Source organism: Dipodomys merriami, unplaced genomic scaffold (genome assembly GCF_024711535.1).
Source record: "Dipodomys merriami isolate MVZ:Mamm:240054 unplaced genomic scaffold, mDipMer1.0.p SCAF_1141, whole genome shotgun sequence".
NCBI classification, from domain to species: domain Eukaryota; kingdom Metazoa; phylum Chordata; class Mammalia; order Rodentia; family Heteromyidae; genus Dipodomys; species Dipodomys merriami.
Genome location: NW_027202429.1, coordinates 223385 through 236741, shown reverse-complemented (window position 1 = coordinate 236741; position 13357 = coordinate 223385). Strand labels below are relative to the sequence as shown.

Below are 13357 nucleotides of genomic sequence, written 5' to 3'. Positions count from 1 at the left end.
CAGGCAGCCACCTTGGCACCACGTCACCAGGCCTGGATGGCCCTTCTTGTGAGCCTTTGCTGCCCTCTAGTGCTCTAAAATGGCAAAGATGGAACTGCTCCAAAGGCAGCACATGCCCACGTTTTGAGGGACACTATCTTCTAAGGGGAAAAAAAAATGTCTGCAGATGCCCACCTGTGGAAACGTCTCAGCAGGATCCCGTTTTGAGCACCAGCTTGCAAAGACAGGGGTAGTGGTTAAGGGACCTCAAGTCCTTGGCAACTGCTGAGAGAGCTGTGGCTGCTCTCCTCCCCAGAATCCCTCCTGCCAGCGCCTGCCACACAGGCGGCAGTGATTCTGCCTCCGGCCTTTGAAGGTAGGCCTCAAGAGAGCGGCTTCGCTGTCACAGGCTGTCCCTCAAAGCCCTGCTCCTTCCAGTCCCGCCAGAGGGCAGCACGGAGCCAGCCCGGAGAGTCTCCTGACCACAGTGCACTTGTGTGCTGCTGTTTCACAGGTGGAAATGCCTGAAGTTAGCATCAGTGAGTGACTGCTGTTCCCAGCAGGAAGGCCCCCTGGCTCCTACTCCTGCCTGTCTGGGGGGGGGGGGGGGGCTCAGCTCTCTTCATCTGCAAGCAGGGTCGGTGCCAATGTCTCACCAGCTGCCACTGAAGCACGGGCTCCTGACTTCCCTCACAAACACAACAGCTCCAGCCTCTGAAGGACGTCTGGCTCCCGAGCTCAGAGCCAGCATCTGCACCCTGTACACCTGGCACAGAGGCTCCTCAGCCCCCATGGCAGGCTCTTTCCCTCTGAGGGCAATCTGTCAGCACAGAGGGGTCTCAGGCCACACCCCAGATCTCATACAGCAAGGGCTGCTCCTCTCTGTGCACGCTCCTAACACAGCACCTACCTGGCCACGGCCCTCAGGGGAGGCAACTCAGCCCGTGGGCCCTCAAATTTACTTTGTAAGTGACAGGACAGGCACACATGCTACTCGTAAGCTCCCTGTGGACCACCCATGGCCATCTGCCTGCAATGATTTTTTTCTGTTTTGGTCATTTTGTAAGGTCTGTGAATAATGCTATTGATGTCCAATGTCCCTCGGCGGAAAAAAAATGGTTCCTCACCCTGTTCCACTGTGCATGCCGGGGGCTCCCTGCCAAGACCCCAGTCAGCCCAGCTATCCCCACCATCCACGTTGGAGGACTTCACATGATCAGTTTACAACTAGATGTGGTCACACTTCCATCCAGGGGCCTGCAAAGGTCAGCGATAGCTCGCACAGGGTAGAACCACACATGTACACACAACACACACACACACACACACACACACACACATGCGCACACACGTACACACACACCAGCTTTCAAGTGCTTGGGAGGTGGCTTGGTGGCACAGCGCTTGCACAGTGTACATGAGACCCTGAGTCGCATCTCCAGCATTATTCCAATTCAGATTGAACAAACATCTACAGGTCCTCCAAAGTACTTCTAGAAACGTCATGTTTTATAAACCCACACCCCAGACAGGGCTACCAATGGCAAGTTCTTCGCAAGTAACAAAATACAGGCAGGATCCATGAAGCATGGCCAGGAATGTGGAGTGGCAGGGACAAAGTTAGTTCTCCAATAAAAAAAAAAAATGTTGACAGGACAGCAAATTCCAAAAGCAAAACACAGTAAAATGAAGAAGTCAAATATAGAAACAACAGTCACTTGGCTCTCAAGCTACAACTCCATCATTTTACCATGCCATACAGCAACTAGCATTGCAAAATCAGCTCTATTAGGAGTGAATGACTCCCCTCGAACTGTTCCACCTCCTCTGCGAGGCCACAGCGCTCACCTGCCGGAGGTTGATGTACACCGCGTTCTGCAGAAACTCCGAAGCTTCCATGCTGCGCTTCTGAATTGCCAGGACACGCACGGCCTTGACACAGGCCTCCAACTCGATGACTCCAGCGTTCTTATACTGTAGGATACAAATGAGGCACCTCCATCAACAAGGGAAAAGAAGTTGCTGATACCCCTCCCACCTCATGGGGCGCAGACATTTCTGAGAAAGTCTGTCCTCTATGAGTGACCCACCACCTCCTGCCTGTTTACATTCATTAAACCAATACAATCACCACAGCTTGATACTGCATAAAATGTCACATTTCAGGGTCCATATCACGTAGTCAAAATAAGTCAGACTGAAGCGCTTCACGTGTGGGAGCACGCACTGGGGCCGCCCGCGGCCAGCCCTCCCTCCTCCCTCCTCCCTCCTCCCTCCCTTCTCCCTCTATGCTACTATTTCCCCTCGGCTGCACTGCACGGCAAACTGCCCGCCAGCTGCAACTTTGCCATTCTCTGTTTTTTCACCGAAGTCTTTTATCCTTATTGTTTTCCCGACTCACCCCAGCTGGAGTGTTTTTCAATTGATGTAACTGGGGGGAAAGAAAGTCTAAACTAGACAGATGTTTACAGAAGTGAAGTCTGTGGGAACTAGCGCAAAGAGAATGCAGGTGGGCAGGGCAACACACTAGTACCTTTTTCAGAGTGGCATCATGAAACACAGAATGCCACACGTGTGGTCAGTCACAGGCCCAGCCTGCACGGCATGTCTGCTCATGAAACATAGCTGGCCTGTTTGTCAAGCACTAATCAGAACTGGTCATCAAAAACAAACAAACAAACAAAAAAACTACTTATAATTATAGCCCTTAAAAGAAGTCTGCATTCTTTTCTCTTTTCCATACCCGTCATATGCAAATAATCTGTGACATATTACATGCAATTAATCAAAGATGATCAGAACAGGGAACTGTTTTATATTTGCCTAATACTAACAATGAAGCCAAATACCTACCCATTGTGTGTATCACTTAGCAACACAATAAAAACTGACATAGGGACTCAATTTCACTGAGATAAAAGAACTACTTCTCCTTCAAAACTCTTAAAATCATTTCTTTTTAAGAATTAATGACAGCCAGGCGCCAGTGGCTCACACCCGTAATCCTAGCTACTCAGGAGGCTGAGATCTGAGGATCGCGGTTCAAAGCCAGCCCGGGCAGGAAAGTCCGTGAGACTCTTATCTCCAATAAACCACTAGAAAACCGGAAGTGGCGCTGTGGCTCAAGCGGTAGAGCACTGGCCTTGAGCTGAAGAGCTGAGGGACAGCGCCCAGGCCCAGAGTTCAAGCCTCACAACCAACAAAAAAAAAAAAAAAAAGAATTAATGTTAACTAAAGGAGTTTTCCACATATTTTGTTGTTTTTTTGTTTTTTTTGTTTTTTTGTTTTTGTCGGTCGTGGGGCTTGAACTCTGGGCCTGGGCGCTGTCCCTCAGCTCTTCAGCTCAAGGCGAGCGCTCTACCACTTGAGCTACAGCGCCACTTCCTCCACATATTTTGTACATGCAGTATTAAAGAGTTTTCAAATAGAATCATGAAAAAAATCATTCAAAAATATATTATACACAACTACAGGGAGACAGGGAGACCCCAGAGTTAGCGGGGATGTGGAAAAGAATAGACAGTTACTGACCACTGAATCTCCACTGGCGTAAACATGAGGCCTGGGAAGCAGGTGATGGCCCCATACTCACTGCTGGGGCCTAAGGAACTACCTGCCAAGACCCCAGCTCAGCGCCAGGGAGTAACTGAGAGACCTCTAAAACAACTCTAAAACAAAACCTCTAAAATAAATGGTTCCCAACAAGTGAAGTTCCTTCCCTAAGGTCACAAAGCTAGTAAATGGTGTGGCAGGATTTGAACTCAGGGCTGCCTGGCCCCCAAACCTAAGATGGAAATACAGGCTGTCACCTCACTTAGCTCAGGTCTAGCCTCTCTGGCCTTGGCACCCACCTATGTGGGACTGGGGAACCAACTAAAACAATGAGGGGTGCATGTCCCAGGACATCAGCAAGCCAGTACAGAAGGCCTGGGGAGCATGCTTGGGGTCCAGGCTTCCTGCTGATGAGAAACCCAGGCTCTGCCAAACCATGGTGGACATGAGTGACAGCTTGGTCAGGACACCACAGCCAAAGCGGGCCAGGCCTGGCCCTAGCTTCCCAGAACCCAAACAGGCCAGGCCCTCTGGCCTCCCACACTCTGTGCCTTACTACCTGTGTACAGGATGACACAGGTCCCAGCTTCTTGTGCATGTGTGTGACGGTGCTTGTGACTTCTCTGAGTCTGCTTCTTTACACCACTAGAGGGGTGACCCTGACTCATGGGTGTACTCATAGACTGACATGCTGAACTGAAATCCTTTTGTACAACTACTTAAAGATGTTTTCAAATCTGCTACTATATATATATATATATATATATATATATATATATATATATATATATAAGCACTCGCCTTGAGAAAAAAAGCTCAGAGACAGCACACCCAGGTCCTGAGTTCAAGACCCATGACTGGCACAAAAAAAGGTGGGTGGAGGAGTAAAGGAGGCAAGAAAATTAAACTATATAGTAAATATAAAAAAAGAAAGACCGAAGGCTACATGCTGTTCAAGGTCCCTCCAACTCAAATGCAATGCTCCAAGCCAAATGCCAGTGGCTCACATCTATAATTCTAGCTATGAGGGAGGCCAAGATCAGGAAGGTCACAGTTCCAGAACAGTCCAGGCTGACAAGAGATTCCCAAGAGATTCCAGCTCAGTGGAAGAAGCTGGGTGTGTTGACACATGCACGTTATCTCAGCTATGGTAGGAAGCCTAAAATAAAGAGATGTGAAATCCTATATCAAAGTTAACCAGTGCATGCAACATGGTAATTATACAGGACCCTAGACATTCACACACAGTGAGACCAAAGGAGGATATTCTTAGGAGAGGATCACAAAGGCACAATGCCTCTTTGCATCTGATCATATAAAATAATATTTATCAAAATGAACTCCAGGAAATGGAAACAAGAGGTTTTCTCTTTGTTGCTGTTTTTGTTTTTTGTCTTGTTTGTTCATTTATCTGAGGGTAAGGGGGGGACACAGAAATGGAGGGTCAAAGAGTGAATAAGAGGAGCACCGGTGGTTCACACCTGCAATCCTAGCTACTCAGGAGGCCAAAATCTGAGGATCACAGTTCAAAGCCAGCCCAGGCAGGAAAAGCTGTGAAACTCTCATCTCCAATTAACTACCAGAAAACCAAAAGTGGCACTGTGGCTCAAGTGGTAGAGCACTCACCTTGAGCTGAAGAGCTCAGGGACAGCACCCAGGCCCAGAGTTCAAGCCCCATGACTGACCAAAAAAAAAAAAAAAAAAGAACAAATACAGCCGTGATACTCACTAGACATTATGTTGAAAATGAACTATACAACTTGTGGGTGGGGACAGGAGGGAAGAACTGGGAGAGAGCGAGGGAAGGGGTGACACTGTCCAAAAAGAAACGCACTCATTACCTGACTTTAACTGTAATCTCTTTGTATATCATCTTTATAATAACTTTTTTTTTGGTTGGTGTGGGGCTTGAACTCTGGGCCTGGGCGCTGTCCCTCAGCTCTTCAGCTCAAGGCTAGCGCTCTACCACTTGAGCCACAGCGCCACTTCCAGCTGTTTCTGCTTATGTGGTACTGAGGGCCTCATGCATACAAGGCGAGAACTCTACCACTGAGCTACCTTCCCAGCCCTATAATAATATTTTTTAAAAGTTAACCAATGCAAAAAAGGATGGAAGTATGGATGAGTGGTAGAGCACCTTCTTAAGCAAGGATGAGATAAGTAAGCCCTAAGTTCAAACCCCAGGACTGCTAAAAAAAAGAAACAAAACTAAAAAGCAATGCCCCAATGGCTCAGCAAATTGTCAATCCTCCATTCCTCTCTTCCAAGCAAGAGAATATCCTCTCCCCAAGCAAAAATCAGAAACCCAGGAAGAAATCATTCACAAAGCTAGCAAGAATCTGCCTAAGAGGCTTTACCAAAAGAAAACAGTGGTGTGGTTCTCACTGATACAGCATGAGGTAATATCATGTAAGTGTGTGTGTGTGTGTGTGTGTGTGTGCACGCACATACATATGTGTTTGTGAACCTGTGTATATACGTATCTTTACTTCCATGCATCTGTGTAGATATGAATCTGTGTGTATAAATGTATCTGTGTATGTGTGCATGTGCACCTGTGTGCATCTGTGTATGCGTGCGTGTGTGTGTGTGTGCACATTACACATGTTGTGTATCACTGATACTTTCAATGATGCTGCAAGCTTCCAGGCAATCCTAATCTAGAGGCCTGGGTCACATGGGAAAGTAGAGGTGAAAGAAAAGAGGAAAGGAGAAAAAGCCAAATAAAGCAAAGGAATCAAAATGCAGGCAGAGAAAGGCAAGACATTAATTTTCCTTTCCAACCCGCATAAGTCCACATGAGAAGCGAGCTCTCCCCCAGATGCCCTGTGGAATACTAAACTCGGGGGAGGAGACAATAAGCAATGTTTTATTGAGCAGTACTAATGAGCCTGTCACTGTGCTAGACACTTATATACATAAAATCATTTACCCTGATTCAGCATTCTCCACAGGAGACCTTCTTTCCCCATTTTGAGAGAGGAGAAAAGCTGGAGCTCAGACACCAGAGCCCTGACTGCAGCCAGAAGGCCCTCAGGAGCAGGGCTCGGTCCACACCCAGCTGCCTGCTCCAGCACTGTGCCCTCCAGAAGTAGGCTGATCCAGAAACGGGGGCTGCCTCTCCCCTGCTATGCATCTACCGGCCTGCCATGGGTTTAACCATGACCACAGGAGAGCACATCGCTGCTTCTCTATCACAGACAAGCCATCGCACACCAATCCTGCCAGCTACTGCCATTTTCACACTTTTGGAAACCAATTTGAAAAAAAGACAAGAAAGGGCTCTAAAAAAAAGTGCTTAATACAATTTTGAAATGCAGTTATAAAATAAATATCAAAAAATCAATCTGACTTTCTATATAGTCGGAAAATATAATGGCAACAAATCTCATTCACAAATCAAACAATAACATATACAAACCAAGCACTGGTGGCTTGTACCTGCAATTCTGGCTACTCAGAAGGCTAAGATCTGAGGACTGTGGTTCACAGCCTACCTGGGCAGGAAAGTCTGTGAGAATCGTATCTCCAATAAACCACCAGAAAACCAGAAGGGGAAGGCTGGGAAGGTGGCTCAGTGGTAGAGTGCTTGCCTCACATGCATGAGGCCCTGGGTCAATTCCTCAGCACCACATAAGCAGAAACAGCCAGAACTGGTGCTGTGGCTCAAGTGGTAGACCGCTAGCCTTGAGCTGAAGAGCAGAGGGACAGCACCCAGACCCAGAGCTCAAGCCCCGTGACTGACAAAAAATAGATAAATAAATAGGGCTGGAAAGGTGGCTCAGTGGTAGAGCGCTTGCCTTGCATGCTCCAGGCCCTGGGTTCGATGCCTCAGTACCACATAAGCAGAAAAAGCCAGAAGTGGGGCTGAGGCTCAAGTGGTAGAGTGCTAGCCTTGAGCTGAAGAGCTGAGGGACAGCTCCCAAACTCAGAGTTCAGGACCCATGACTGACAAAAAATAAATAAATAAATAAATAAATAAATAAATAAATAAATAAAGTTGAGCTATGGCTCAGTGGCAGAGGCTTGTCCTAGCATACGTAAGTGCTCACGTTTAATGTGGGTGTACATATACATATATACACATATATCTAGATATGCAGCTAGGTGTGTGTGTGTGTATGTCTCTACATGCATATAGACAGGCATATATCTATTATATATATATGTATGTATGTATGTATGCATACACATACACACATACACACACACACACACACACACACACACACACCTGTGTACATCTGTAAGGCCAGTACTTCAGAGGCTGAAGCAGAAGGATTATGAGTTTGAGGCTATCCCAGGACACTGAGCAAGACCTTGTTTAAAAAAAAAAAAAAAGGAAAAGAAAAGGAAAGAAGCACCCTACTTACATGTGTACAAAGAAGGCAAATAAAGATCACAAAAGGAGTGGCAAATGCTCAGCACCTCACTGTGGATCAGATCAACTAAACAACGACAAGTGACCTCTGCTTACCACACTGGCAGACACCGTAAGGCCAAGAGTTAGAGGCTCCACCACTCTCACAGGGGAGCGAGGACTGCGCGTGCCTTTCTGGAAGGCAACACAAAGAGCTGTAATCTAAAACAATGCAGACCTGACTCGAGTCCACAGTTTACAACAGTGGGAAGAACCAAAACTAAATAATGATCAGTAACAGAAGATTGCCTGAATAAATAGTTCTGTATCTTTTCAGCTGTGATAGAAGGAATTTGGAGAGTAGGAGGAAATAACCAGGAAGAGACAGTAATGTCTTCCCCAGTGTTGAAAGGTCTAGGAAAATCTAACCCACAGGAACATTCACAGAGAACACAGGAATGTATGCACAAAATACTCAGCAAAGCATTTTTAGCAAGAAACCCTCAACGCCAACCAACAAGAGGATGATTCAGTGAGCCGGGCCAGCTGTGAACTCCGGGAGCAGCGGCTCGTCCAGCTGTGAACTAACTCCGGGAGCAGCGGCAGCTGTCTCACGGCCCTTGCCTGCCAGCCGCGGGCAGAGCAACACAGCGATGACAGACATAAACATGTTTACCCGACCTCTCTTCTCCACAGCGCTGGGGAGGGTGAGCTGGTCTGAGGGAGGAGGACCATGGTCTAGAACAAACTGCCACGTGGAAAAGGCAAGCTGCAGGGTGCGACACAGGCAAAGAAAACGTGTGTGCGTGTCTCAGCGGCGAGACGGTCACAAAAGATACACAGTGAAGGGCTGGTGGTCGCAGGGGGAGGGAGGCCCCCACGGCTCTCTGGAGAGCACTGTTGTACACAGCCCGCATTCTCCCTCAGTGCTTCAGTAAGAGCATTTGAATTTTAAAAAGAAAAAAAAAAAATTAAGGTTGTGCTCTGATCTGCAGCAGAGCACCTGCCTAGCATTGTGAAGCCCACGCTCAGTCCCCAGCACATCAAAATCAAAAACGATTAAGCCCAAAGTTAAAAAGGACATTGCATGGAATGAACGGAAGGCCATCTAGATGGTTAAAAAATTGTGCCATGGAATATTTAATCCAATAGAAGAACATGTGATATGCCAAATGAAAACCACAGCACTCTCCACACCAAGTCCGGCATCCTGACCTGTTTTTATGATACAAGTAACACACAAAAGGACCAGAAATAGATATCAAAATGTTCATAACAATTCCTCTGAGAAGTGGGCTATGGTGCTGCTACCTGTTTTCTTTTTCCTAAATTTATAATATTAAATATACACTGTCTTGACTCAGAAAAAAATACTAGGCACATAGCACCACGCATTAGAGAAGAACAGATGAATCCTACAGAGCCTACTATTTACACGATACTGCAGCACTTCGCCCTGCACAAAGAACTTATGATGGAAATGACACCATTGTGCACGAAAAACACAAAGCATGGCAGCACCTTGCTGTAATAGGAAATGGCTTCTTTGTACTTGTCGATTATGTCTTCTGGGCTGAGGCAGTTCTTGGCACGGCCGATCTCAGCACTGGTGTCAGGGTTTATGCCATTGGTCGTGAGGGCACCTGCAGACAGAGGGAAAAAAAGAAATAATCTTTTGCTTTTTTTTTTTTTTGGTCTTGGTCTTTTGTTGGTTTAAAGAGGAATGTGAATTAGACAAAACCTAAAGAAAGCACTGAATCCACTTAAATAATGAAACAATGTTTAAAATCTCCATAGATTATATATGTCCTATATCAGTCGTAGCAGCAAAGCATTGTGTTCGGTGTTAATTAACCGAGAGGAAGTTTCGCTCCCTGTTGAAACTTCTCCTTAGAGAACATCGCATGCAACACAGGAAGGCGGCGCAGCCGGTGCCCGGCTCTGCTCTCAAGAGGGGGAGTCGGTGCGCATCGCCTCACGGGAGACAAACCAGACATCTTCTGAACTGAACACCTATAAATAAATACCAGCCTCCTCGCCATGGCTGACATCTTCCATTTCTGAACAACTCCCATCCATAAGCAGAGCCACTCAATTCCCTCACCAGCGGACCCACTTTGGGAACGAATTTTAAAGAAACTTCCAATCTCAGAACATAACCCACACTACTCAGAGAATTCAAGGAGACAAAGAATAAGAATAAAAAAGATGAAATGTTCTTTGATTTCAGAGAACAATGGAAAACATTCCCCCAGGCCCAGGTATGAGGTGGGCTGGGCTACCTCAGCCGGGGTTACCTGCTCCATGGCTGGCCGGAGGCCGGGGTCACTTGTCACATGGCCGGCCGGAGGCCAGGGCCGCCACAGCCCACCTTCCCGGCGCACACCGGGCAATGGCACATGGCCTGCCCGGCACACCGCCCGCCGGGCACACCGCACCCTTTCCCACCTCTGTTTCCAGCCCTGTTCCACTTTTCTCACCTGTGCTTTAGTTACTGATTCTGTAAGCCGCCCTGAAGGCTTTTTGGAAGCAGGCAGAAGGAAGGGGCAAGTAGAAAGATGTGTGGGCAACAGATGAGCACACAGAGCCTCAGCAGGAGGGGAACCAAGAAAATGCCACCTGCAGAACTGTCTCCTGGCAGAAAGTAGGACCACGGGGTACCACGGGGCGGGGGGGTGGGGGGGTGCAGGGGAGAGGACTGCAGGACAGCCAGCGGCTTGAGACTGGGTGGGGGGAGCGGGTGGCAGGGTGGGGGGAGCGGGTGGCAGGGTGGGGGGGGTGGCAGGGTAGGGGGAGCGGATGGCAGGATGAGGGTAGGTGGCAGGGTGGGGGGGTGGCAGGGTGGGGAGTGGGTGGCAGGGTGGGGAGTGGGTGGCAGGGTGGGGAGTGGGTGGCAGGGTGGGGAGTGGGTGGCAGGGTGGGGAGTGGGTGGCAGGGTGGGGGAGTGGGTGGCAGGGTGGGGAGTGGGTGGCAGGGTGGGGAGTGGGTGGCAGGGTGGGGGAGTGGGTGGCAGGATGGGGAGTGGGTGGCAGGGTGGGGGAGTGGGTGGCAGGGTGGGGGAGTGGGTGGCAGGATGGGGAGTGGGTGGCAGGGTGGGGGAGTGGGTGGCAGGGTGGGGAGTGGGTGGCAGGGTGGGGGGAGCGGGTGGCAGGGTGGGGGGAGTGGGTGGCAGGGTGGGGGGAGTGGGTGGCAGGGTGGGGAGTGGGTGGCAGGGTGGGGAGTGGGTGGCAGGGTGGGGAGTGGGTGGCAGGGTGGGGGGAGCGGGTGGCAGGGTGGGGGAGTGGGTGGCAGGGTGGGGGAGTGGGTGGCAGGGTGGGGAGTGGGTGGCAGGGTGGGGAGTGGGTGGCAGGGTGGGGAGTGGGTGACAGGGTGGGGAGTGGGTGGCAGGGTGGGGGAGTGGGTGGCAGGGTGGGGAGTGGGTGGCAGGGTGGGGAGTGGGTGGCAGGGTGGGGAGTGGGTGGCAGGATGGGGAGCGGGTGGCAGGGTGGGGAGTGGGTGGCAGGGTGGGGAGTGGGTGGCAGGGTGGGGAGTGGGTGGCAGGGTGGGGAGTGGGTGACAGGGTGGGGAGTGGGTGGCAGGGTGGGGGAGTGGGTGGCAGGGTGGGGAGTGGGTGGCAGGGTGGGGAGTGGGTGGCAGGGTGGGGAGTGGGTGGCAGGATGGGGAGCGGGTGGCAGGGTGGGGAGTGGGTGGCAGGGTGGGGGGAGCGGGTGGCAGGGTGGGGGGGGTGGCAGGGTAGGGGGAGCGGATGGCAGGATGAGGGTAGGTGGCAGGGTGGGGGGGGTGGCAAGATGGGGGAGTGGGTGGCAGGGTGGGGGAGTGGGTGGCAGGGTGGGGGAGTGGGTGGCAGGGTGGGGGAGTGGGTGGCAGGGTGGGGGAGTGGGTGGCAGGGTGGGGGAGTGGGTGGCAGGGTGGGGGAGTGGGTGGCAGGGTGGGGGGAGTGGGTGGCAGGGTGGGGGAGTGGGTGGCAGGGTGGGGAGTGGGTGGCAGGGTGGGGAGTGGGTAGAAGGGTGGGGAGTGGGTGGCAGGGTGGGGGAGTGGGTAGAAGGGTGGGGAGTGGGTGGCAGGGTGGGGAGTGGGTGGCAGGGTGGGGAGTGGGTGGCAGGGTGGGGGAGTGGGTGGCAGGGTGGGGAGTGGGTGGCAGGGTGGGGAGTGGGTGGCAGGGTGGGGAGCGGGTGGCAGGATGGGGAGCGGGTGGCAGGGTGGGGAGCGGGTGGCAGGGTGGGGAGCGGGTGGCAGGGTGGGGAGTGGGTGGCAGGGTGGGGAGTGGGTGACAGGGTGGGGAGTGGGTGGCAGGGTGGGGGAGTGGGTGGCAGGGTGGGGAGTGGGTGGCAGGGTGGGGAGTGGGTGGCAGGGTGGGGAGTGGGTGGCAGGATGGGGAGCGGGTGGCAGGGTGGGGAGTGGGTGGCAGGGTGGGGGGAGCGGGTGGCAGGGTGGGGGGGGTGGCAGGGTAGGGGGAGCGGATGGCAGGATGAGGGTAGGTGGCAGGGTGGGGGGGGTGGCAAGATGGGGGAGTGGGTGGCAGGGTGGGGGAGTGGGTGGCAGGGTGGGGGAGTGGGTGGCAGGGTGGGGGAGTGGGTGGCAGGGTGGGGGAGTGGGTGGCAGGGTGGGGGAGTGGGTGGCAGGGTGGGGGAGTGGGTGGCAGGGTGGGGGGAGTGGGTGGCAGGGTGGGGGAGTGGGTGGCAGGGTGGGGAGTGGGTGGCAGGGTGGGGGAGTGGGTAGAAGGGTGGGGAGTGGGTGGCAGGGTGGGGAGTGGGTGGCAGGGTGGGGAGTGGGTGGCAGGGTGGGGGAGTGGGTGGCAGGGTGGGGAGTGGGTGGCAGGGTGGGGGAGTGGGTGGCAGGGTGGGGGGGGTGGCAAGATGGGGGAGTGGGTGGCAGGGTGGGGGAGTGGGTGGCAGGGTGGGGGAGTGGGTGGCAGGGTGGGGGAGTGGGTGGCAGGGTGGGGGGAGTGGGTGGCAGGGTGGGGGAGTGGGTGGCAGGGTGGGGAGTGGGTGGCAGGGTGGGGGAGTGGGTAGAAGGGTGGGGAGTGGGTGGCAGGGTGGGGAGTGGGTGGCAGGGTGGGGAGTGGGTGGCAGGATGGGGAGCGGGTGGCAGGGTGGGGGAGTGGGTGGCAGGGTGGGGGAGTGGGTGGCAGGGTGGGGGAGTGGGTGGCAGGCAGCCTGGGATTATGTGTCCTTGTGCATTTTGTGGAAGTCACAGCAAGGAGAGGGAAGACTATGAAGAAGAAGAACTGTTTGAAAGTATGCACTTCCAAAGAACACATTCAAATCTCAAGACCCAGCACCCCAAGCCCAGGCTGCTCACAGAACCAGGGGGTTCCTAGGGGCACGTTCTGAGGCCCCCACACCACAAACGCTGCCAGCCATTGTGTTCAGGCACCTGTGCCAAGGATCTGCGATCCAGCCCAGGCAGGGGAGACCGGGGGGCTGGCAGGCCTCCACAGGGGGGAAGCTCCTGGAGCACAAGCCT

The 13357-nt window shown here is 52.5% G+C and overlaps 1 protein-coding gene across 1 annotated transcript in view; it reads right to left on the bottom strand.

Annotated features, from left to right (window-relative positions):
- Positions 1-635: 635 nt before the first annotated feature.
- LOC138822762 (trafficking protein particle complex subunit 9-like) overlaps positions 636-13357 on the bottom strand; it is a gene marked incomplete at its 3' end in the record, with an annotated part of 52617 nt that continues 39895 nt past the window's right edge. The window contains exons 6-8 of the mRNA XM_070015703.1: positions 9413-9534; positions 1828-1953; positions 636-799 (exon numbers count right to left, since the gene is read on the bottom strand). Coding sequence (XP_069871804.1) covers positions 636-799; positions 1828-1953; positions 9413-9534 — 412 coding nt within the window. The remainder of the gene's footprint in view (positions 800-1827; positions 1954-9412; positions 9535-13357) is intronic.